This window comes from Podarcis bocagei (genome assembly GCF_964188305.1).
Source record: "Podarcis bocagei genome assembly, chromosome: 11".
Lineage (NCBI taxonomy): Eukaryota > Metazoa > Chordata > Lepidosauria > Squamata > Lacertidae > Podarcis > Podarcis bocagei.
The window spans coordinates 30,294,760-30,321,324 of NC_138136.1; the positions used below are offsets into that span (position 1 = coordinate 30,294,760).

The window sequence follows — 26,565 nt, forward strand, 5'->3', positions numbered from 1 at the left end:
AAAAAATACGAGCACATGAAGTCAAATAGCCTGGCAAAAGAAGAGGGATCTGCAGCCACTGCTGGTCAGAAGTGTATAGGGAAATGCTTCCTTTCCACTATGCAGGGTGAAATCATGGTGATGTCAGGTGATTGACAGGGGGTGTACCACGCACCTGTCAAAGTAGTCCACTGGAGTTGGGAGATGTCAGGATCCAGGCCACCAGCCCGATCCAGCCCCCTTCTGTGATTTAAGTAACTGTACTGATCCCCTAGCCACCCTAGGAACCTTTGGGTTGAAGGGCTGAACATATATAACATAAATAAGCAAAATACCCATCCATGTGGCTGACAGGAGCAATTGCAAGACCAGCACATGGAAAACCATGTGTCTTTTTTCTAGACCACCTTCAGCTTTTTCACTTGAACAAAACAAAAATGAACAATACTGAACTAGGTGCAAAGGATGACTCCTTCCATTATAACTGCAAGGGAAATGAAGCAAAAAACAAAATCCAAATGTCCCTCCCAAAATGCAGGTTTCAAATGCTCAGGTCAAAATTACGCAAGTTTTATGACTTAACACCTCACTGTATATTATGGACATTATTTTGGTAGGCATTTGTCATAGTCAGCTGACTTGATGAAAGATGACTTCACACATTACAAACTGCAAACACAGAAGCCTTCATAGTTCCCACTGTTAACCACTACATATGTGGTTATAGGGCATAAGCTTTCTCACCCTCAGTTGAAAACATTACCGTATTTTTTGCACCATAACACTCACTTTTTTCCTCCTAGAAAGTAGGGGGAAATGTCTGTGCGTGTTATGGAGGAAATGCCTACGGGTGGCATGCCTGCGTATTTTCCTCCTCTAAAAACTACGTGCGTGTTATGGTCAGGTGCGTGTTATAGAGCGAAAAATACGGTATATCAGGAGTCTCAAATAACAGCTGGATGGAGATATATAAAAGCTGATATGAGCTGTTTGAAATCATGTACTCTTGTTAACATTAGATAACAACTGACTGTGTCTGTGTTGCAGCTTTTTCATGAAGGTGGAGGTAACTATGTTTTCGAATGAGAAAAATAACACACCATTCACATTAGCCATCCATGACTGTCCAATTAGTAGTTGATAAAATGTGACTGAGATAAAAACTTGTTTTATGGATTACAGCAGAATTGAAAGTCCAGGAATGGAAACAGTTTTTGATGGCTACTTCTGTTCCGTCACAATTTCAACAGATTTGCTTATAACAGAATACAATAATTCTGCCTCATTCAGAGGCATGTGCCATTCTAGCTTCTACAGTGGTACCTCGGGTTAAGTACTTAATTCGTTCCGGAGGTCCGTTCTTAACCTGAAACTGTTCTTAACCTGAAGCACTACTTTAGCTATTGGGGCCTCCTGCTGCCACCGCACCGCCGGAGCACGATTTCTGTTCTCATCCTGATGCAAAGTTCTTAACCTGAAGCACTATTTCTGGGTTAGCAGAGTCTGTAACCTGAAGCGTATGTAACCTGAAGTGTATGTAACCCAAGGTACCACTGTATAAGGAAATTTTAACACTAGGCAGCATTGTACTGTAAATGTACTTACTCAGCATATTTATACCCTGCTTTTTGGCCATTCCAGCTCTTCTGAGGCTGTACCTGCAGAGACTGCTGTGGCATCCCTTGTGAGATAAATCAGGCAGATGTCTCTGGCTCTCCTCTGCTGCTAAAATGGGAGGTGGGGATACCCTTGGGATTACTACAAATGGGAGGTGGGGATACCCTTGGGATTACTACTACCCTTGGGATTTCTTACACTTTGCAGTTGTAAGACTTCACCTTAGGATGGGCAAAAGGAGACTACAGTACCACTCCAAAAAAACCACTTTGTGCAGTGATCCTGCACAACATAGGAATTTATGCACCAGAAGAACACAGCACAGGATTAACTTTCAAAAGAATTAATATTACTCGGCATGGTGGCTCCTTCCAAAGGAACAAACACATAAAAACCACCCTGTATATTCATGCGCTTACCAAACATCACACTACATTACTCAGCCTAGTCTGGCAGCATACAATTTTATTTTAAATACCATACAATTGTATTTGAGAGTTATGGGGTTACTCAACATTACAGTAGCATATCCATTTTTATTCATTGTTTCAATCATGCTTTCATTGTACAAAAAATATTCCTTCCCGATTTTCATAGAATGCACTCACAAAAATCTATTCCACGTTTCCATCCTTTTGATGAAAGTAGATATTTGCCTCTTCTCTTATCTCCTGTACAAAGGACATTTCCACATTTGTCCAGTTCTGATTTGAAGTCTCAAGAGCACAGCATCCTGACCAGATACTGACTAAAGGAAATACAGCCTTGAAAAAATGTGACTGGAAGACATCCCCATTATTATCTTGCCCTGAGTACTGATTTTTTTAAAAGCTTTATTAAGCCACCATTTAATAACCACTATTTAATCATTATAATCATTCACTTATTAGTTAAGCATTTTGCTTTCCCAGCCCCATGGCACCCCTAGAGTTCAAGACAAGGAACCCTCTTTGTTGATTAGAGTTATTTCAGACCGGCAACAATAACCATACTGGAAAGAAAAGTACTTTGAGAGGATTACACAAGGGTTAGTTCTCAACAGCACCAAGCTGAGGAAAGCAAATTACAAACCCCCAAGTACTTCATTGCATGTAACCAAATTGGCTGGTTGAAATGCTAATTGCCTTTCAGGACCGCTAAGGGCAGACAGTGTGGCTCTGGCTTCATGGGAATTACATGCATTTTTCTCCCCCCACTTCTCTGCACCATTGTCTTGCTGAGAAGGATTCAAAATCTATTCAGAAAGGTAGTCCCTTCCCTCAACTTTCAAACATGTGAGAAAGCTCTGACCGATACTTCAGATTGCTTTGGTCTGCCAAATCTATAGCAGATGGCTGAATTAGAGCCATGTTAAATCCCCACTAAAGCAGTGCAAGATCAGCCTAGGAGAAGCAACTGGGGAAAAGGAGGCCAGCTTCTTGAATCCAATGAGTGGCAGGGTCCCAAACAGATTTTAATGTAATTGAATGTGATGGAGCATATTTCTCCTCACCCCCCAATATTTAGCATACTTCAGCTCAGGGACGTTTGTTATTCTCTTTGCTATATTCAAAACCTGCATCAATCAAAGAGGTTGTGTGTATACAGCACATCAACCTATTCTGCATTGTCACAGGAATGCAGCAGCACCATTTACTTTGTAAATAAATTTATTTCACATATGAACTGGCTGATGTACTGAAACCGTCTTTACAAGTTTCAGTGCACTTTGCAAGTGCTTGACCAAATGTGCTATTATTACTCCATTTATGCAGCAGCCATAGGATTTTTAGCACTTTTTAATATAAAATGAGCTCTCAGGCATTCAAGCCTTCTTAAGCTGAATTCCACTTTTCCTGAAGAAGCACAACAAAGATTTTCACACTGCTGAATTTCTCATGCAAGGACATCCAGGAATTGGATTATTTATGTAAGTGTAGCTTTATTTACATAGAGTGTCTTCATTTGGATTATGGTAGCAGAATGATCTCTGCAGTTACCTGATTTGACAGTCCCTCCGCTTTATAGAAGTGGTGTTTAGCTTTAGAATAAAAGCTGTTTGTCTCTATATCCCTCAAAGTCTACTTTCGACAGAAGAGTTGAAACAAAGAAATAAATTCTTATCTGGTATATAACTTGAATTGGACAGTTAGGGTGTTCAAATGTAAACAAAGGTAATGTTCTCACTGTAACTATTTATGATACACTACATGCCCTATCTTAGTTTGAGCCTTACCTAAAAAATAGAATAAAACTAAATTGGTTCAGAAGTGGTAGGAGTGCTACTGAAATAGGTAAGAAGTGCTCACATATATAAACCTACACATGTGTCCTGTGATTTGGACTCTGCACAAATCAGTATTTGGACTCAGAACAGTACAAGGCTTAACAAGTTCATTATTTCTTCTTCTTGAATAATTGTATACCTTGACTCAAACAGGAATCTGAACAGTGGAAGCAACACTAATTATGGAAATTTTTGTAATTATTTCTCAAAATTTTATAACCAGTAATTTAAGAGACGAATAATTCCACAAATCCCATTTGTGTACATCTTGACAAGCCAAGAGACATTTAACTCTACTCACCCAAGTAGCCACTTTCAACTAAGTAATGGGATACAAGTAATGTAACTGAAGTGTATCTGATAAGCTCTCTAAACAATATCACATGTTCACATTTCTTCATAAATTGGTGGGCTTTATGACATTAAATGACATTGGCTCCCAACATCTCCAGTTGAGTAACATTAGCCCTGCAAGACTGAAGGAAATATTTTCTATATACAATTGCTGACCACAATTCAGCCTGCCTTAAATGCTCTTTGAGTCTCATTTCTTTTACTGATGAAGTTTGAATGTGCTTGCTTTTTTTTGCTTTTAAAAAGAACAGGACAAAAGCACTTATAATCTTGTCCACATCTGTTCCATACCTGAAAGTGCACAAAGACTTAACCAAGGTTTACATTTTATTAGGCTCACTCTAACCCATGCACAACTTCAGTTGTACTTGCAATTTCTGACCAAAGTTGTAGCACTCAAAACCAGAAATTTTGCTAACACTAATAAAAACCCTTACTCCCTTTTTAAGTCAATGGCAACTTTAACACCATGTTTTGTGTCTGTTATCATATCGTTCAAACCTATTATCATATGGAAAGTGAACCATTATGAGCCCAAGTCATTGTGGATAATACATTTATTTCACAACTTAAGGTACAAATTTGTGAAAGAATTACTGACTGAATCATAGACATTTGACAACAACTTTAAACAATATTTCGTTCATAGTACCTGGCGGTCTGGTACACAATGGAACTTCTTAGCAAGTAGGCATAGGATTACAAGGCTTCAGTCTCATAGACATTTACTGTAGAGTAAGTCTCACTGACCTAAGTGGAACTTACTTCAGAGTAAAAATACACAGTACTGGACTACATGCTCCATTGATTTCATTCAAGGGGGTTAAGCACATGCTTATTTTCCACTGAAACCAACAGCACAGTCCTGTACATGCTCACTCAGAAGTAAGCCCCAATTAGCTCATTGACTTACTCTCGGGTAAGTGTATATAGGATTGTAACCTTACAGTCACTTAACAGCATGTTCTTGATCTCTGTGTAAATGATTTATTTCTCAGCATTTCCAGGTTAATACCTTGTTTCTGAGTTGTTGCATTCTAGATAAGAATGGAAACTGCATGTGAAAAAGAGGAAGAATTTCATCTGTAGATGCTCTTTGTTCTATATTTTATCATTCACCTGCTTGTTGCATATTCCTGCGTTGCTAGATGATCCTCAGGGTCCCTTCCACCTCTCCAACTCTATGATCTCTATGTATAAAGCACATGTTCCCCCACAAATCCTTATCATAGCATGTAGGGGGTGTATTTACATGGCAGGAGGGACCTAAAGCAACAGGAGGGCTGAAGTTCCACATCTGAGTAATGCATAATTAAACATTATGGATTGTAGCCAAAGAAGCCGAACTAACTAAAACGAATGGACTTCAGCTAGCTTTGACTAACCTAAGCCCATTGATTTCAGAGGGTCTACTCTGTGTAGGAATGCGTCGGATGCCACCCACGAAAGAAGCCTGCCCAATCCCCATACATAGCAATTGCACTTTTTAAAGCCGAGCAAACCATTCTTAGAATGGGGGGGGGGGTAGTTTTGCATTGACTTTAATTTATTATTTTACAGCTAGCAATGCAAAGCCATCGCTTCGAATGGTTGTTCCCCCCCCCCCAAAAAAGAGACTATTTTACAAGGCAGAGACATGGAAAAGCGTTAAAAATGAGAGAGAGATGAGAATTGAGGGCGGGAGGAGGACAGCGAGGCAGCACCTCTGCTTTGCTCCCAAGGGAAAAGCGCAACCCATTAAAAGCAATGGCGAAAGGGGGACTGGGGCGCTGCGGGTTTCGTGGCGGCGCTCGGAGCCCCGGACCGTCCCCTGCAAACGAAACCCGAGAAATCCCGCTTACACCCAAGTAAGAGGCTCCCAGGCGGCAGGCTTCGGGCGGCGAAGCGAGGCGGGACCCTTTCCCGAGTGCAGCGCGAGGGGAAAGATGAGCGGGAAAACGCTGAGGGAAAAGGCTGAGGAGAAGAGCTCGCCGGCAGCAACAGGTGCTGCAAGCGCAGCGAAAGGAGGGCAACTTTCCCACGGCCGGCCGGGAGCCCTGGCGAGGCACCTACCTACCTAGACCCGGGGATGTGGACATGGGCGTCCCGTGGACTCGCTCGCTCGCTCGCTCGCGCCCTGTCATTCACGCCGGCATGCCGCCGCGTCCCGTCATGGCCAGCCCTCCGACGGCTCACGGGCGCGTTGCAGCCTGGACCCTCCTCCCCTCCTCCTCCTGATGCTCCTCCACCTCGTCGTCGTCTTCCTCTCAGCTCTCGCGGCGGCTGGGAGGAGACAAGGGGGCCACCCACCCCGCGGCCCCTTCGTGAGGGGACTGGCCGCAGGCGAGGCGGGAAGAAGAGTCGCCCTCCCTCGCGCCGACGGCATTCAGGCTTCTTGATTGGGACTGAGCTGAGCCTGGGGCTTTTCAAAGGGATTCAGCAGCAGCCCTGGAAAAGGGAGTCATCTAGGAAAGAAGAGGGCGCTTGAGCAGGTGCAGAGTGTTCCCTCAGGTCTTGCCAAGTGACAGTATTATTATTATTATTGCAAAATAAAAGTACCACCAATATAGGAGTCAACTCCTAGAGGAGTACGCCAATAAAGTCTTTGAGGGGGCCACCCCCCAGTTTATGAGCATTGCCATTCAAATGGTGTGCATGCATTGCGTCATGTGATCAATTATTGGGACCCCCCCCCCCAATATTTTATTCAAGTTGGCATCCCTGACCACTAGTATTAATGTGTGTGTGTGTTGCAGAGACTCTAGATACAGTGTTACCTTGGTTCGCAAACTTAATCTGTTCCATAAGTTTGTTCCAAAACCAAAGCATTCCAAAACCAAGGCACACTTTCCCATAGAAAGTAATGCAAAATGAATTAATCCGTTCCAGACTTTTAAAAACAACTCTTAAAACAGCAATTTAACATGAATTGTACTATCTAACGAGACCATTGATCCATGAAATGAAAACAATAAACCATGTACTGCAGGCACACAATCAATCAATCAGTAGCTGAACCGGGTTCCACACAGTCACGAAAACAAAACAAAAAGAGCCGCAAAAACAAAAACTCAAAATAAATAGCAGAAACAGACAGACTTCAGCATAACACTCAAATCGGAAGCGTAACACTCTTATGTTGCATGTTCAGCTTCCAAAAACAGTTTGCAAAGGAACACTTATGGTACTTCCAGGTTTGCAGTGTTTGGATTCTAAGTTGTTTGAGTACCAAGGCGTTTGAGAAACACGGTACCACTGTACTGTATATTCTTTCAGGAGTTGACTTTGGTTCCAGGAACCTCTCTCTCTCTCTCTCTCTCTCGCTCTCGCTCTCGCTCTCGCTCTTTCTTTCTTTCTTTCAAGTGTTACCAGTACTTTCCACCCAAGGAAAATGTGGTTCTCCGGCAAGGTAGTTCAGTCAGTGTCATAGGAGCCAAGAGGCCAAGGTTCCTTCGGCTCCCCAAAGTTGAGGGGCATTGCCATTCAAATGGTGTGTATGTGTCCTGTCTTGTGATCGATTATGCAGGGCGGGGTTTACCTGGAAAGCCCCCACCCCCAATATTTTATTCAAGTTGGCACCCCGGCCAATGGACTTATTTCATTCGTCATATGGGATGCAGTTGTGAGACAGGTATGGGCCCTGCTGGATGGCGCTACTCTCTGACAGGAAAAAACTGAATCGCTTCTGGCATGAGGGGAGTTGTTTGTTTTTGTATTTCTTGTTTTATTAAATTTCTCCTTTGTGACCTTATGCAAAAGGTGTATCGTTGAAAAACCAATTATGAACCCTGACAAAAAGAAATAGTGGATGTTAGATTGCAAAGTCTGCAATTTAATTTTTGTTTTGATGACTGCCTGTAAAACTCTGGCAACCACCTCTGCTTGCATATTGTGTAATCTCTCCCCTAGAAAACAAAACAAAATTTAAAAGTTTATGCCATTAAAAAAAGTGTTAGGACTTTTTAACAGAGACTGGGAACATACATTCTCCACTTAAAAACAATGTGATGATACAAAGTATCTGAGGCTTCTCCAGTTGTTGTCTTGAAAGTATCAGGCTGATCTTAATGTTTATTGAGACATACACTACATTTTTATCAATAGGATGTCGTTGCGAGTGAGTGCATTTATATTGCAACTGGTCCAGCAAAGGAAAATTTAATTGACAAGACTCTTTTTGCTAAATGTTGGCTTTCTGCCAAGTTCCTCAAATTCAGTGAGTTTTATTATTCTTGGTGATAATAGAAGCAATACTACATGCAGCCTCATGACAACAATTTTATTTTTCTCTTTGCTTATTGAGGAACAGTGCCCGTGTTTACAGTGATTTTTCTACTACATTGCTGCTTTTCTGAGATGGACAACTGCTTTATGTCAGACAAGGCCTGGTCACTGTCAACAGGAGCCTGTCGTTAGCATCCCCCAACCTCTTCTTCCTGCCCTTCTGTCTGAAAGGTTATTGCTGCCTGACACAAGGCACTCCAAAGCTATTCCTGAAGACTCCACATGCTGCCTGCATAGCGGTTTAAACCTCTACAGATCTGAAGGGTGAAAATTAGATGGTCTCATCTTGCTTTAAAATATGTTCTCTCCAGCTCAGCTTTGATTTCGCCTTTAAAAGAAATTTGTTGTTAATACGGAAGATATAGCAAGAATAGGTCCTAATTGTGTGGTTAGACATTCCCTTTCCTTCTTTGTACTGAGCTGCACACTTTGAAAAATGCCTCAGAGGAGGACAAAACACAACTGAAAGCAGCAGCAGCGGCCTCCAGTTTGTTTGTTTGTTTTCAAGTCTTGCCTTTTTCCTTTTACTGGCATGGCATGAATGAAGACAGAAGACAAGGGGGACTTGAAAGAAAAACGTGGGCGGAGGAAAGGAGCTTAGAGAAGGAAAGAGTGACTAACACTGCTTGATCTTAATAGGTTATGTGCTAAGCAATAATAATAAAAAAAGACCACAGGGTTGTGTGCAGCGACTGCTTTTCCAGCACAGCTTCACAAGCCTTGGCATTGTACCAAAAAGTTGGTGTAAGATCCTGTGAAGCAGAGTGCGGGTGGTCCAAAAGAAGGGTGCCATTGAATTTCATCCCAGGGGGTCTTATGAGAGCATGAACACCAAACACAGAACAACTATATGCCAATATACATCGCTTTGCGTGTCGGTACCAAGGTTGTGGGAAGCAATCAAAAAGTCACAGCCAGCCCTGTATAGTTATGAGTGACCAGCCATGTTCTGTGCATTGATAATTATGGGCTCCCAAGAGACTGGTGATATAGCACACAACATGATATGTGCAGATTTCACAATAGTGATAAATGTTAAATGATGAATTATTAAAAGAAAAGTGTTTTGTAGGAAGTTCTGATGATGAAAAGTAAGAGATGTTCCTCTGTCAAGAAGGGTATTTGGGTGGCTTGAATATTATACAGCAGGCAGTTTCTTGATTTTATTGGCAGATATTATTGAAATAACTTGTCTTTGTTGTGAAGGACTTGGCAGGAAAGTTATGTGCCCAATATCAAAGGAAAGTTTCGTGATAGATATCAAAGAAATTTTCCCAATGAAGACAAGGGAATTTGTAAATAAGGGTTCTGAAGGATAGCACAGTTCAGAATATGAGCATAGTGGACATTTTACAAAGAGGATGTTTCATAAATACAATGGATTGTTTTGTGTTGAGTTCTTAGACACTTGTCACAATAACCCATATAATGGTGAGGAAAGGGCATGTTGTTCTCAAGCTCTTTGGAAGTTTTATGTTGTAACTATCTGCAAAGAATGAGAAGAATTCACAACACTGCCAACCACAAACAGATTTCCACAGTGAGACTGTAATGGTCAAAGAATAATAGCAATGGCCACTTACCAGACAATGGAGAGGATTTAGCAATAATTGCTTCTTTCCCACCTGTTACATTTTCTCTGCTATCTCCAAAGTGGTTAAACATCAATACAGGGTAGTAGCAAATACAAATGTGAATGTTCAATATATTATTAGTAGTAGTATTACCATATTTACATGAATCTAATGTGCACCTCAATTTTCAAAACCTTGAAACCAAACAAGTATTTGCTGGTAAATTTAAATGCTCCATCAAATCCAATGCAGACCCTAATTTTCAAGACATAATTTGGCCAAAAAAGGTGTGCATGACATTTGAATAAATACAGTATTATTATTGTTATTATTATTATTAAATTTGTATACAACCCTTCATCCGAAGATCACAGTGCAGTTCACAATTAATCAATTTTGCAAGCAGATGCTTCTGCCCAACTTCTTTTACACTTTTGAAGAGAAACTAAAGAAGGAGAATAGACAACTCTTTCCTCCTTTAGCATTTCCATCAAGTGACATTTCAGCAGCAGAAATATCTTTAAGAAATCTTTGCTTAGCACCAAGATAAATTATGCATTCATTGCATTCTGAGTCCAAAACCTAATTGCTCCATGCAGTGGTTAGTGTTTAAACTAAATGAACTGAGTGGAGATGGCACATAATAATATAAGAACATACGAAGCGCCTGCTGAATCAGGTCAGTGACCCATCTTCTCCAGCATCCTGATCTCACCATGGCCAGCCAGATACCTATGAGCAGGGATGGATGTAGGGGAGTGTGAATGGTTCAGTCACACTGGGCACACATCCTTGGGGGCACTGCAGGCGGCGTCACATCGATGATGTATAATGGAAGGTGAGAGGTGGGAGGGTGCTAAATTTTGGCGTTGTCCAGAGTGCCACTGAAATTTGAGACCAAGGTACTCCACTGCTATGAGAAACCCACAAGCAGGACCTTAGACCAAGAGCACTCTCTTTCAGCAACTGGTCCTCAGAAGCATTACTGCCTATTTATTTTAAACAGCAAAACATCCGCATCTACAAATGGGCAATGAAGTCAGCCCTACCTTGAGGTGCAGCAAGCCAGCTACCAAATGTGGCAATTTTGGATGCCCTTGAAAGGATGTCAAGTTGTCAGTTACTTAATATTTCTGTGTATGTCTTTATTGCAGTTTAAATACTTTGGGTTGTATCCAAAGGTAATGTAAGCAACAGGCAGCTTGCTCAGCCAAGCTTTCTCTCCAGCCCCCCGTACCCTCCCCAGAAAAACCTGTTCAGAGGGTAGAAGGACCTGCTAAGCACTGTGGTTTGTGAAGCACGGGGTTGTGGTGGGAGGAGAGAGATCTTGTGAAATTGGGCAGGATAATCTTACATGAGCCATGTGTGTGTGCGCGTGCACACTCTTAAAAAGAACATACATAACAAACATCTTAAGTGTTTTAAAATTAATTCTTGGTGGGTGGGTGGGTGTGTTTCACATGAAGTTATTTATTAACTTATGCCACTCTTATAGTCTTCTTCATTATTGTTATCAGTGTGGACTCCACTGTTGGAAGAAATAAACCTTTGGATACCAGTTGCTAGAGATAGCAAATGCAGACGGTGTCAGATCCTGCTTGCAAGCTTCCTGGGGGCATCTGGATGCCCACCGAGAGAACAGGATGCCAGACTAAATGGGCCTTTGGCCTGACTCAGGAGGGTTATTATGTTCTTGATGGTTTGAAACTTAAATAAATATTATAGTCCTCAAGGAGATCTTATCGCAATTCTGCAGAATCAAGATAAGTTATGCTGCCACAACTCTAAACCATTTCACCTTTCTCAATAACTAACAATTCAACCTATAAAGTAGTTAAGGTTTGTTATAACAAGATAACTGGTCTGAAACATGAATTAATATTGTAAAGAAATCAGCAGCGCTGACATGCCCCACACCGTGGGTGCCCAGTGCATGTGTGACAAACTGAGATGTGATGACTTAGCCCCATAAGAGAGTCTTCCAAAGCCTTATAAAGAAGGAGAGCTTAAAAGCTCTGCACCTTGCTTGCAGGGTAAGACCCATTTGGTGTGCTGGATCTAGAAGTTAAGATTGCTCATGCAGATGTGATGTGATGATTTTAATGTACAGTATATGCTCCATCCCAGGAAAGTAATCCCTGCAGAAGATGCGAGCTCACTGTACTCACCATCACACTTATTTATTTTATTGCATCTTTTTTTATTATGGAGAGAGCCTCATTTGCTAAAGTGACCAAAAGGTTTGAGCTGACCCTAGGGCAGGGGTGAAGAACATGTGGTTCTTCAGATGCTGTTGGACTATGTCTCCCATCATTCCTTACCATTGGCCATGCTGGCCGGGGCTCATTGGTGGTCAAGTCCCATAACATCTGGAGGAGTGCAGAGTCCATACCCCTGCCCTAGCAGATAAAAGATCTTGATTTTTTAAGTACATTGCCACACCATTTGTATTAGCTAGCAACATGTCATGTTTTCTTGGCATTTCTTGTTGCTTCAGTGGTCCTACACATATACTGGGTTTCCTCATATGCTTTTTTCATCACAAATAGGTTGTTCTAGCAGACACCTTACTCCACCAAGCAACATGATTGCATCCCATGGGATTTTTATTGAGACCAATGCATATTATGAGTGCATGGACTGAAATGCAGTCCGATTATAATTCCTCCCATGCCACCGCCACAAGACCTAATCAGATTAACACTGTAAGTTATACGAAAAGTGTGGAATGCTACTACCTCTTTGCCTCTGCTTCAATATTTCATTCATTTTCTGCTCGATTTTTCATTTTAATAAAATGATATAAAGTGGCTTTTCTTACAAAATATGTTAAAATATTAAAGGCAAACTTTTCAAGAGCTGGAAATGCTTTGATTGTGAGAAAAAAATAAAGTTTGAAGTGGTCATTAGTAAAACTTTGCAAAAAAAGGGGGGGAATCACTTGAAGCAAATGAAAAAAAAAGCTTTAATTTGGCCAGGAGCAACATATGTCTCAGGGTACTTTCTTTGTGTACACAAAGTAAAATTAGGAGAAACAGCACTATCTAAAATCCGCGTCAGACTGCCTACAATGATCTTGATCTTTTAAGTTGCTCCCTCTTTATACGCACCATGTGTGGCGCTTCCCTGTGGTTTGTTATTTTTCTTCAATAGCAGGAGGAGGAAACGAACAATGCTCGGCAACCACACTGCATAGCGCAGGGTAACCATGGAAGCATTTGTCCACTTGCTAGGGCCTCTCCAGAGTGATCCAGCCATTCATTTCATTGAATCAATATTGAAGCTTTTAAGGATTTATTATTCGGGAGCTGGGACAAAACCAATGAAACCAAAAAAGACTGGCTTCTTTTTTTCTCCCCATTCAATCCGTTTGGTCATGTTAAACATATTTGTATCTTGCAAACTCTTTTAGTTTCTTGCAGGATGAGCTACATTATGGCTTATGAAGAGTCGTAAGATGTTGGCATTAACATTCCTGATACTCCGTGAAAGGAAATCTATGGATTTCTCAAGCATTCTGCCAGTCTTGTAAAAAGGAGGAGTCCGATGCGGACACAAAAGGGGCAAAAGAATGGGGGTGGAGCAAATCTGAATTAAAATGCACAAGGAAAGCTTTTAAAAACATTTTGCTTATTTTGGAAGGCCCCTTCCACCCCTGCACACACTGTTGAACTATGCTGTCACCTCTGAGCTTTTTTGAAAAGGGCTTTCCAAACATTTAAAATAAAATAATAGATAGTAGCATAGTTGAGATTCCTGCATTGTAGGGGCTTGGACTAGATGACCCTCATGGTCCTTCCAACTCTATAATTCTATGGACAAACAGTTTGCCCCAGTTTTATTCCTGCTCCTTTGAGAGCAGATGCAACAAACCGCAATCCTTGGTTTACGGGATTGTGTCCAAACAAGGATTGTGGCTTGCTCAAATTAGGCCTATATTACTTTTGGGCAGGGTATCTTTCCAACCCCAACTCCAGGAAGCCAATACAGAACCACCACAAAAGCTTAAAAACAGATCATATAGTACATCTGATATAAATACTGTTTTTCATAGCTGTTTCTTACTTAAGTTTGTAGAACACCATTCATAACAACAGTGTTTTATGACCAGCAACAGCAGCAACAATAATAACGCAGGTAATAATAATTAGCACTAGTTACTGTATATTGGCAGTTGCTAGGTGACAAAATTCACTTCAACACTTGCTAAAATTATGTTGACCAAACTTCCCTAGGAGAGCTTGGTCATCTGAATGAGCTCTAGATTAGCTGCCCATATGATTGAGCTGCATTTCTTTCCCTTAAAATTGCTTCTGCAAAACAAGTTTCCTGCCTTTTCCAATTATTTAACTCCTTTCTTCCTCAAAGATACTAGTAGGATTGTCTAATATGTTCCTCATTTGCAAATTCTGATTTCAACCCCAGGCAAGTAGTGAAGGGCAAGCAAACTGAGTTCCTACAGTTGCACACACAGGTGTCACGCAATGATTAATACTGACCCTGTTAACTCACTTAATATGCACTGTTAGGATAAGTGAAGTAATTTACATAGGGAAGGAGAAAGGCTGTATTCACATTAGTATTCATAGGTTGTGCAGCTACTGTCCTGTTCATCAAGTTGAAAATATACCCTTTTGTATGGTGATGGGAAAATGTCATTAGGTACAAATGGTTACAGAAAGGAGTGTAGCAGGGTCACAGCAAATCCCCCTTATTTTGTTTTCCTTGAGGAAGTGCTCTGGTCTAGCAATGCTTATTTGATCCAATAGTGTCTGTAGCGTCTGTCTGGAAAGAAATGCTGGGATTCCCTTAACCTGACCTTCCCCCTTGCTGTACCTCCCAATATTTTAAAAGTAATGTTCTGCTAAAGATACATCAGCAGTGATATGTGGCGCGATAAACACCCAGCTTTGTCACAGGAATTGCTGAGGAGAGTCTACAAACCTCTGTTGGTTTCCACCCACAGCTATGTGACTGGTGTTAAAAAGCAGTCTTTCAAAAACAATGCACGAGGGCTGAGTTCTCAGTTTCTTTGCTATTGACAATTCCACTTTTTTTCATGGTCATGTCCAAAAAGGGACTTGGCTGAAAGTTTCTCTAGCTGTCACTTTCTGGTTGATTTATGCTATGTTGTTTGCAATTCAAGGATGTTTACGTTGTTCTGGTTGTATTCTGAACGCTACCTTGAGTTCACTTGGTAAAAAAAGGCAGGTTCTAAGTTCTTAAAATATCACAAAAATACTTTTTTTTAAAAAAAAGGTTTCAAATGTGCCTTGTCAATAGGTGAGTAACATTAACAGCTGACATTTCTTAGCCACTAAGCTTTCCTGCCATCTACAGATATCACAAGTAAAATGAACTGTTCTGTTTAGAAAGATCATTTCAATTCCTCCATTGACAGGCAAATCAGCCATGCTTTTCTCTTCATGCTTTTCTTTGGGGAAGGCAGGCAGATTATTAATTCCTACAAGTAAATCATAGTTACTAAATGAGTATTAATCAATGTATAAGCATATATTAACAACCTTAGAATGATCAATGTACACAGTGTCTGTTGTTAAGAGGAATCCCTGATCTGGACCTTGTGTGGAAATGAATTCAATCCACAAGTGTGGTGAGAGCCAGTGTGGTGTAGTGGTTAAGAGCGGTGGACTTGTAATCTGGTGAACTGGGTTCGATTCCCTGCTCCTCCACATACAGCTGCTGGGTGACCTTGGGCCAGTCACACTTCTCTGATGTCTCTCAGCCTCACTCACCTCACAGGGTGTTTGTTATGGGGGAAGAAGGGGAAAAGAGATTGTTAGCTGCTTTGAGACTCCTCAGGGTAGTGATAAAGTGGGATATCAAATCCAAAATCCTCTTCTTCTACCATAAGAATGTGCTTCAAAGCTTTACTGCAGAACAGTCTTAAATACCAGTTACAATAAGATAAACGATATCAGTTTAGGGACTGTGAGCATCATCATGAGAGGTGTGTTTTTAGGACTAAGGTTTGAAACTGTGAAGCTCCCTGGTTATTTTTGCTATTGGATGCTGTATGTTGTTTAAGTAATCAATCACACACACACACACACACACAGTATCAAAATGTGGTTTTTTGTATGTTATTGTATTTGCTATAGTTTTGCTATGTCATTATGAAATTGTTATTATGCTACTGTTTTGCTATGTTATTATGAAATTGCTTTTGTCATGTTTGTTTGAAATGTAGCCGTTTTCTTTGTTTTAAACTTCTTTGAGCATGTTCTACGGTTTTTTTGGTGCAAAAGCGGCATATAAATAAAATGAATGAATAATATTAAAAATGTTTGCAAACAAAAAAAAACCCCAACACATTTTTTGTATGAAGTAGGATCCAGGTTATAAAGATGACAAATTCCTGCTTTTTGCTCTTGCTTTTTAATGTTTTGGTAGACACGGTACTCCCCAGTCAGATGCACTAAAATCCTGGATAGCTGAATTGCTTTCTATGGGACAACAATCACTTCTCTGCAAGAGTAAATAAACAGAAAAGGTTTAAAAACAAAACAAACCAATAAGATGTTAGAAGTGATGAGATGCAACTCAGATTACACTGAAGGCTGATGTGTCTACTGTACATACAAAAAAAGAGAGAGGAACCTCCAGGTTTTGTACTGTCCTTCTTCCTGACCTAACCTTTTTCCTTGCCTCAGGTGTGCTACTCCAGCATGGATTCAGTATTCAGGTATGAAGAAGGAGGAGCATCAACATAGTCTCAGACTGCTTGGGAAGTACCATGGGGAGGAGATTTAGGCAGCTGTGGGAAAGCGGGGACCTTTAGCCTCCACAATTGCCTCATAGGGGCAAGACCTACTGAGAAGAGTTGCTGTGCTCATGAGGCCTGGTGCTTCTAAGCTGGCTGTGTTTCTTGTAATAAGAGTTAATTTCACTTACTCCATGTGATTTATTCCTGACACCCACTTCTTGTCTGACATGGAGCTTTAAAGGGCTTTCTTTTTCTTTTCACCAGAGCTTTCCCTGCAAAAAACCGCTTTAATGCTAAATCAGAGCATGCAATGTGCAGAAAACCTGAATTGCTGCTTGTTGCACTACAGCTTTAAATAGCGAGTTTTCGCAGGGAAAACATAACAGCAAAAAGAAAAAAAGAAAAGCGGAGGTCCTGTGCCTGTGAAGCGTGGGGCAAAAAGGTACCGTAAGTGCCCTAAAGAGAAGATTTTCCCTAGGAAAGGTGTGGGCCAAAGGCAAACCCGCTCAGGCCTTGCTTTCGTTAGCAAGGGACAAGCGGAAGCGTGCATGATGTTTTCCACCTTGCAGTCGTGCTTCAGGGTTCAGGACGTCTCAACCCCAGACTTTCGTCGTAATACTATTGCAGCGCAAATGACTCTCTTGGGTTAGACGGTTGGGACGGATGATGGTGTCTTGATCGGGTGTGCATGCACGGTTTTGTTTTTTTAACCCATGATGCATTCCAGGCATCCCCAAACTTGGCCCTCCAGCTGTTTTGGGACTACAACTCCCATCATCCCCAGCTACCAGGACCAGTGGTCAAGGGATGATGGGAACTGTAGTCTCAAAACAGCTGGAGGGCCCAGTTCGATCCTCACCCCCGAAAAATCATTCCAACCCACTCATTTATAGAGAATGGTTAGGACTAGATCCCAGAGTTCAACTAACAAGTTGTGACTCCTGCCCAGACTTTTGCCACGCGCGGTCCGGAGGCTCCCTGCCCTCCTTCCCTGCCTGGAAACGGGGAGGACCCTGCCTGCCTGCCGAAACGCTGCGCAATACGCAGCCACTAAAAAAAACCCTAAACTGCCCCCCTCCCTCAACGTGCCGCTCTTCCTGAAGCCAGAGCGGAGGAGAAGAAACCCTCTCCAAACACCCGAGCGCAACAACCTCCCCTCTCCGCCGTTGGAGCGAGCCACCTTTGCGCCTGCGCAAACTCCCCGCAGCTCCCTCCTTCGGGCCTTGGCGGCGGGCTCCCTGGAAGAAAAAAAAAAGGGGGTGGCGCTAATTTGCGGACGTGGCGCCGGCGCCGCTCCGCTTCCTCGGCCGGGGCCTGGCCTGTCAGCGCGGAAATAAGGCGAAGCGGCTCCTCGGAGGCGGCCATTGCCCACAGCGGGTCGGGAGGGACAGGTGCCGCTGCCAATGTGAGGGGCGGCGACAAGTCTGTCACCGTCGAGCCGGCGGCTGAGGCGGGAGGCTGGCATGTCTCTTTCGCGGGCTGCCTCCCTCCACAAAGAGGAGCCCCTTCCTGAGGGAAGCAGGTAGGGTGGAAGCCGGGCCGCTGCGGGGCCCGGAGCCGCCGTCCCAGGGAAAGGGGCCCGCTCTGTCTGCCTCTCTTTTTGCCTCATGCCCCCTCGGTTAGGAGCGTTTGCTGCTCCCGGGGGGGGGGGTAGGCGGAAAGAGCCGCCGGTGGGGTGGGCAGCGCAGTTGTGGCCCTCGGATGCTGCTTCACGGTTGGCCGCCGGGGGCCGGACTAGACGGGCCACACTGGCCTGGCCCAGCAGACCCGTCTGATGCCCTTCATCATGTGATGCTCTGGTCGGGGTGGGTAGGTGGGGGCTCCTTAGGCAGCCTCGCTTCGCTCACCTCTGAGGGTCTTCTGGGGGGAAGGCGCTTTTGATGACAACACGTGTTGTTGTTATTTCACTTCGGAATGGGAGGCGAACTAGGCCTTCTGGGTTTTAAGGGTCCTGCTCATCTTGCCAAGGGGTGGTCCAAAGTCCTGCCCTCCTGAGTGCTCCGCTTCTAGGTTTTGTCAGCTTTCCTTTCTGGGCTCAGCTGCCTGGGTGTTTAGGAGGTGTAGCTTCCAGACCATCATTCAGCAGGTGCCACTTTCCCTCCAACTTGTGACTTTACTGCCATAGTTACTGTTAAAAAGACACAGAAGGCTGTCAGAAGCAAACCTGGCTTATTCTTACAGGTCCAAGCCCCACTCCTCTGCCCAATAGGCAAGCTTGTATTGGGATCCCTATAAAGATAATGCCCAGGTAATGTTGATGGGGGTTGGTTAGGAGCTGAGAAGGTGTGTTTCTGTGGTGGGCAGGTGGTTCTTGTATACACTGTAAATCAGAAATAGGATTGCTTTCTACTAAAATACTTTGCTTCTCATATAGATTACTAGATAGTTTTCTTACTTCCAAATATGCAGGTTCAGTGATAGTCTTCATTCTCTGTTCTTCCCTCTCCATCCCTGCAAGCACTGTTGTCTCTCTAGTGTCCATTTCTATTTGTTTTGTTTTCAATTATTAACCTGGAGAATCTGTGCATGCCAAATGGTTTGGTGTTTTTTTTTTAGGAATATGTGTGGGTTGGCAGCAGGGAGGTGAAATTGTTGCCCTATTGCTCATAGATGTTGTATATAAATTAGTACTTAAGCTGGGATGCTCTGTTTGACTAGTTGTCCTATTTTTCTTTTTCTTCTGTTAGACTCCTTTTGACAGAATGACAGCAAAAAAACAGAATTTCAGTTTCCAGCTCCCTGCTGTAGTGCAGCCTACAGTGGATAATCATTTGTATACATTTGGGAATGGTATCAGTTCTGACAGTGATGTGCTGGAAGATGAAACGGAGCTGTATGAATTGCGACCCAGGGGAAGGGAGAAAGTCCGAAGAAGTACATCAAGAGAAAGGATTGATGATATCGTATTTATAACCAAGGATATAAAGGAAGGAGACACACTAAATGCAATAGCTCTTCAGTATTGTTGTTCAGTAAGTCTGTATGCAACTTTTCCCAGTGGAATTTTGTTACATGTGAACACAGAAAGCTTTAAAATTCTTATACAAAAATATTAACTTATTTGCAATAGAAAAAAACTTAAACAAGATGCATTGTACAGCTTGATTTGATAGATTTGTACCACACTGAAGTGTGCTGTGAATCAACTACAAGAGTCTTGCATAGGTTTTGGAATTGTATTTAACTTTTACTTAGAGTAGACCCATTAAAATGAATGGCCATTACTAGCTTAGGTATATTAATTTTAAACTAAGACTTAGTGGAATGTAACCCTTGATGGTTTTTGGCTCACTGAATAGGAGTATATTATGGTGCTGCCACCGAAGGTTCCCGAACTTTGTTGGTGATAGCAGGTTGAAAGTTTCTGCTCTTATGTGCAGTGAAGTGATAACTTGGTATCAGGATATCCATTCGTGGATGTGCATGCATGTTCAAATGAATCATCATTTGGATCTACAACAACCAAATGGTTGTAGACCTAAATAAACTGGTATGTGTGAGTCAGCACACAATAATTATGTTTCCAAAATGCTTTTTGGATAATGTTTAGTTCTCATGAATTCTAGTCCACTAGGCCCAAATTACATGTTAGAAGAGCCCCTCAGATTACAACTACATTCATTCTTTTAAGTGTAAAAACATATCTTCCAGTGGGGGTAAATGGGGAAAGAAAAGCAGCAAGTCCTACTGTTTTAAATGCAAGTTGCATATAAAATCTTGGGGGTAAGACAAGCAGTGGGTAGGAGCAGGGAAAGGTTTGAACACAGGTCCTTGCTTTGTCTGAACTCTGTTATCCCCAGTAAAGGCTTGGAGGTAATTCCCTTTGACCTTGCTGCCTGGTAAATGGATTTTAGGATTGCAGCCTTAAAGGCTATTGGGCTACAGTTAGCAGCTATTTACATACAGTGCATAGTTTGGAACTTGTCAGTTAAGATATTGCACAAATTAATGTCCAAATACTTTTTTAAAAGGCAGAACCCTCTGCCTTTCATATGTGTTTCATATGTAAGCAACCTAAGACACAAAGTTTCTTAAAATATTTTATTCCCTTATTTAATTTTTTTTAAGAGAGGTGCATTCCTGAAAACCTCTCCCCTTTCTTAGACAAGGGTAAATTGCAAGAAGGGCAACACAATTGCCTGTTTTGGAGAATGTGGTCCCATATCTTTAATCAAGTGACTAACATTTGTTATAGTAGCTGAAATTTCTATAGTATCCCATCAGCTGCTACTTTTATGTTCCTAAGAAGTTCTAAACAACCCTTTATACCATATGGATATATGGTTTTTAATTGAAAGGCGTTTTCAAAAGACGGTTTGTAATATGTTATGGCAGATGGGGAGTACATATTGTTTAAAGAAAAGGATCTTGAATACAGCTAACTTAGGTTTTCCAGATCCCAGCATCTTGCCATTTGTGGGGAGTCAAAGCACTTTGTATGAGTGGTAATTGGTTTAGGTGCATAGAATAGTATAAACTGTGCTCTACAGCTAGTTATTTAATCAGTTTCATAGAAAAAAAAATTCTGATTGTAAAAAAAAAAAGGATTCTGAAAATCAGAATAACTAAGAGAACTAAATCATTTTTTTCTTAGGCCCCAACAGCTGTAACAGGCTTTGGGTAAAGTGCTTATTAGGTGCACATGTGACACAAGGATCACCTTTAGGAACTTTTACTTTATATGTGTAGTGTTAGCGGGCCAGTAACAAGTGTATTTAAATAAGACTGGGTGTATGTGGAACACCTGTGGCTTACACAATATCTGGTTTTGCCCTTAAAACATTGGATTACATGTTATGACTGCACATATAGAAAAGGAATAGTTCTCCCTATTAGGAGTTTCTTGAAGCACTGACTCACTCCATGACTTTCCCTGCCCTTCAGGAAGGAGAAAGAACACCAGAATAGCTCTTTGCCTGGAGAAAGGAGTCATGGTTGGCCCTAGGTAACCCAAACTCCTGCTGCTAACTGGGCTATCATTTTCTTTTTCAGTTGAGTAGTTGACTCTTTAATAACGAATTTCCTCTGCTTCTCTCCTGATTAAACAGTTTAAGCAGAACCACCATAACAAACAGTACAACAATATAGTTGGAGGTAAGAAGCCCATTCTAAGTCATTTGATTCACAGGGGCTCATCTTACCATCGTGGGGAGATAGGAAAGGCAAGGTGAGCCAGTGCTTCCAGCGCCCCTCTTTCTTTCTTTTTCTGTTGGGATTAGATCCTTTAGACTCCCATAGCCTTTCCTACCCACAATCATAACTGGCTGTTTCAATTGCAATAACATGTAGCCAGGCTTTTTGTTCCAATTTATTTTTTAAAAGAAGTTCAACAGTTAGGACTTGGAAAATGAATGCTGGTCACTCAAGAGCTGCCTTTTCAAAAATGCTAATTCTTCCCTTTGTTAACTGTTGTGTTTCAGGTAGCAGATATCAAAAGGGTGAACAATCTTATTACAGATCAGGACTTCTTTGCACTGCGAACTATTAAAATTCCAGTGAAGAAGTTCAGTGTATTGACTGAGACACACAGCTTTCCAAAAAGCAGGCAAGCTTCAAGATCTGCCTCTACTTTGTACTCTACAGAAACCCCAGATGCATCACAAGCTTCTGAGCCATTCTCCACAGAGACTGTTGGTAACTTTCTGAAAGAAGTAGACCGTGATATAGAACAAATAGTGAAGTGTAATGCTACAAAGAGAGAGAATCTTAATGAAGTTGTTTCTGCCTTATCAACCCAACAGTTAAACTTTGAACCGGACGGTAAATCCATAAAGCGGAAAGATCCTCATTATGGAGCAGACTGGGGAATAAGATGGTCAACAGCAGTAGTGATAATGGTAGTGGTGGTAATAATAACTCCTGTTTTTTATCTTTTATACTATGAAGTTTTAGCTAAAGTGGATGTCAGCCACCATTCTACAGCAGAATATACTTCAGTTACAGCACCATCTCAGCCCAAACCACTAGAAAATGGAATAAATCACCCTATTTCATGATAACTGAAATTTTTGCTTTACATGCTAAAGTCTTTGGCAATCATTCAATGTGTTCTGCAAAGAAAAAAGAACAACGGGTCCTGTGTGGAGTTGGAAAGTAGCTATCTTTGTGGTGGCATTTAATAAAAACTCTTGCAGAGGGTATGGAAGACATCACGTTTCAATAGAAAAGTTGTTGCCAAGTTCAGTGTGAGATTGTTGATTGAATACCAATTGTCTGGATCTGCCAAAATATGTGGATCTAAGCTGGCAAACTTCCACTAAGTGAAAGTACCTTCATTGCAGCCAGCAAACAATGAAATGGTTTTCTTTAGTCTGGAAGTAAGCTAGCTTCCTGTATTATAAAAGATAAACCATTCTCTTATAGCATGGAATATAATACAAATCATGAAGGTAGGGGTTAAAAACAGTTTAGCTTATCAGATATGCAGAACAAGTACAATGCTCTGTTGTTGATCTAACATACACTACATAGACTATGATATTTACAGTACCTTTTTGTGAGAAAAGACCAATGAGCCATGAGACTAAACTGCATTTGGCATGCAAACATCTGTAACAGTGTACTGATACTGTTACTACTTTTAATAACAGTTTTGGGGGGGCAAAAGCTGTTGAGCAAGGAAGGGTATTCTTAAACCATTGCCTAGTTGTAATCTTTCTGCTCCCAATTGACCCCCCTAAGTGCTGTTACTATTGAAGAGTTCCAAAGGTGCAAATGTATATGTAATTTGGTGCATTCTCCCCTACCCTTTAAATGGAAAGGCATTGGAGTCCCAGTGGACACTTTTTGCAGGGAACAGTTACCTGGTGTGAAAAGAGGTTTTAAGCCTTGCACCAGCTCTGGGACTGCTAGGGATGCTCTCTTTCCCCCTCACCTGCAAGGTGGCTCCAGGACTTTGACTATATGTGATGTTTGCATATATGACTAACCCTTGGAAGTGAACCCCTGTGTAAAATGAGGGATTACTCATACAAACATGTGACTCACATGTCTAAACTGATTTTTATTGCAGTAAACAGGGCTGTATCCAGTGTTAATAATACTCCAAGTAAACCATTTGAAATTGATGGAAATTGCATTACATTAATTAAGGTGGACCTGCCCTGAGTAGAACGTCATTGAATAAAACCGTTACTTAATGCACTTGACTACATAGAGTCAGCTAACGGCCCCCTAAATTGTTTTCCTCTAGCAAAAAGGAAATATTTATGTTCTTATGCAGAAGCATACTTAACCATGAAACCATGATGCCTTCTCATGTCATATTAACCTGCAAAGTTGGAGTTTTGCTAATAATAATACTAAAAGGCAGAGAAGCAAGCTAACACAAGTTGTTGAGAAAAATAGAAGCCAGGATTTTTCTTAAGCAGTTCTTGGTTATTTTGAAGAAATATATTCTAGTATTCTAGTTTAAAAGTTCCACAGAGAACTCATGCAGTAGAAAAAATGGCCAAGTATTAAAAAAACCTGCTAGCTGGGACTACAGTAATTGAAAATTAGTGAAACACACATTCCCATAATCCTAATTTAATATGCCCCTTATTTATACATACCTAAATGTTTCCCTCTTTTTTAAAAAACAGTAAGAAGTATGCTGCCAGCCAGTGCAATACATAAGCTTGCTTCCGCATATTTTTAGATGTGTCTTCTAGAACAGGATTTTGGCTGCAATCTGAAGCTTCCCACATTTTCCTGGCAGGAAGCACCACAAAATTCATTAGGACTTACTTCTGAGTAGACATGGTTCAGATTGTCATGTTAGTGTATTTACATGACATGTAATGCTAAAGTGTACATCATGTATATGGGGTAGAACTTCGTAGTCTCAGTCTCCAACTCCAGCCCGAACAGAAGGCCAGTCCACTTCTGCATGGACATATGCAGCAGGAATTCCAACAGGCAGGACCAATATCTAAAGAAAGTATTGGTCCTGCCTGTTGGTATTCCTGCTGCATATGTCCATGCACGAGTGGACTGGCCTGTTCAGGCTAGAATACAAGTTTGGCACTTAAACTGTCATAATAGAATGCCGACACAGACATCTTCACATCTGATCACTATAACTAACGGCTCACTCTTAAATTCTCAAAAGCAAGTTACTGCTTTATATACACTTGCTAGAGAACTTGATAATGAGCTGATTATGATTCAGGCAGTATCTAAATATCAGCAAGTTTTTTGTGTATGAGAAAGCTTTTTGGACTTGATGTTAAGGAGGGCTGGGCAATATCTGGTTTTCAGCATTACAATATATCACCAGCTAAACATCGCAATATAACAATATATCACAGTGTCTGAAAAAAGGGTGGAGCTGTGCAGAGGTATTGGCTGGCTTCATGGTTTTTCCCACGTAATTTTTGCATAGCACACACATATACATCATGATTCAAAATATATTGCCAGGTCAAAAACTATGAAACAGATATCATGATATGGACTTCCAGCTGGTTTTGGATGATATATCAATATATCGCCCAGCCCTAATGTTAACTATTCATTCCTTTAGATTTTCTAGGGTGTATCCATATATTAGGACAGACCATAAGAAAACTATTTGGAGTTAATTATGTTGGCTTCGTGTATAATTGCTTTCATAGAATTAAGTTTTAGTGCTGTGCCCTTGGCTTTTCTGGATGGCCACTCTAAGATATAACCCTTGGAACAGTGTTTCTGTGTGTTCTGGAAACTGGTAGTGAACAGTGTCCTCTTAACATTACCCATGGTCCTATATATAAAGATCCTTCTGAAAAAATACCTGTCTTGAGTTTAGCTGCAGGGAAATGTTTGTTGCATCAAGTGAGTTTGTGTGCTTTTTGATGTTGGACAAGGAAAATTTTATGTTGGCTGCAAGGATATTAAGAGCCAAATCTGTGGTTGAACTCTGAATGTCTTTTTTTTCCTTTGTTATGGTTTATAGCCAAACAAGTAAAGGTGTTGCTTGACAATATATAGTTGTAGTAAAATATTCACATGTGTGAAATGATGGCAGCACAAATCTTTATTATATAGGCTCTTTATTTTTCAATAAAAGCCACAGAAGCAAGCTATTTACAACTTATTTTTAAAGTTTGGTTGTAATGTGGTAAATAGCCCTTATTTTTAAAACTGTGCTATGGAGTTCCAAAAACAGAGTATGTTATTTGTAGGGAAGATACAAGGTTTAAAATTTGAACAAAATCTCTGAGGCATAGGCACGTTCATCAGTTGCAGGAAAAACATCACTGGCCCAGCTCACATGCCATGCTAAAACATTCTCTTAGTGTTATGCTCAAGTGGGGATCATAGTTTGTTTCACACCAAACAAACCACAATTGGTAAGCCAAGAACAAATTGTAGTTTGTCTGAAGTGAAACCAACCACTATCCTTGCTTTGGATGTAAGGCCAAGGATCAGAGTTTGTTTTTTGGAGCAGCCAAGATTGGTGTGTTCACAGTCAACCATTAATTGTGGATTATGATGATGTGTGAATGATTCCAAAGTCCTATGGGATTCTAAATGCTTAAAAAATTATTATAGCGGAAGCTTTTGTGGACCACACAGTTAATGTTATCAGATTCATGAAGCATTATTCTGAATTACTAGTATTCATCCCTGGATGTGGTTGCTCTGTTTTATTATGACTCGCTTATGGAACAACACCAATGCAGTTGCTTTCTGCATCTGTTACTCCATTTTTTCTTTTAATGAATTTATAAGAACAGGGGTGCTTAGCCATCTGGTTTTGTGTTTTAAAGCTCCCTTACCATCCTTAATCATGCGTGAAAATATCTGAGATGTACTTCATG

General features: G+C 41.2%; 2 protein-coding genes and 1 long non-coding RNA gene across 6 annotated transcripts in view; 2 read left to right on the forward strand and 1 right to left on the reverse strand.

Moving 5' to 3' along the window:
- ADGRV1 (adhesion G protein-coupled receptor V1) overlaps window positions 1–6,374 on the reverse strand; it is a 246,448-nt gene extending 240,074 nt beyond the window's left edge. Inside the window, exon 1 of one of the 3 annotated variants that reach the window (XM_081212310.1) lies at window positions 6,273–6,354. In XM_081212310.1, the coding sequence (XP_081068436.1) occupies window positions 6,273–6,339 (67 nt within the window). In that variant the 5' untranslated portion in view covers window positions 6,340–6,354. Of the gene's footprint in view, window positions 1–6,272 lie in introns of all 3 variants that reach the window. The other 2 variants (XM_081212312.1, XM_081212313.1) reach the window with 2 other exon arrangements.
- LOC308597000 overlaps window positions 1–26,565 on the forward strand; it is a 272,467-nt gene that overhangs the window by 224,463 nt on the left and 21,439 nt on the right. The window lies entirely within an intron of this gene.
- On the forward strand, window positions 18,007–25,823 carry LYSMD3 (LysM domain containing 3). The gene is made up of 3 exons (XM_081212438.1): window positions 18,007–18,302; window positions 19,468–19,752; window positions 22,201–25,823. The coding sequence occupies exons 2-3, from the start codon at window positions 19,483–19,485 to the stop codon at window positions 22,774–22,776; spliced, it is 846 nt and encodes a 281-aa protein (XP_081068564.1). The 5' UTR covers window positions 18,007–18,302; window positions 19,468–19,482; the 3' UTR covers window positions 22,777–25,823.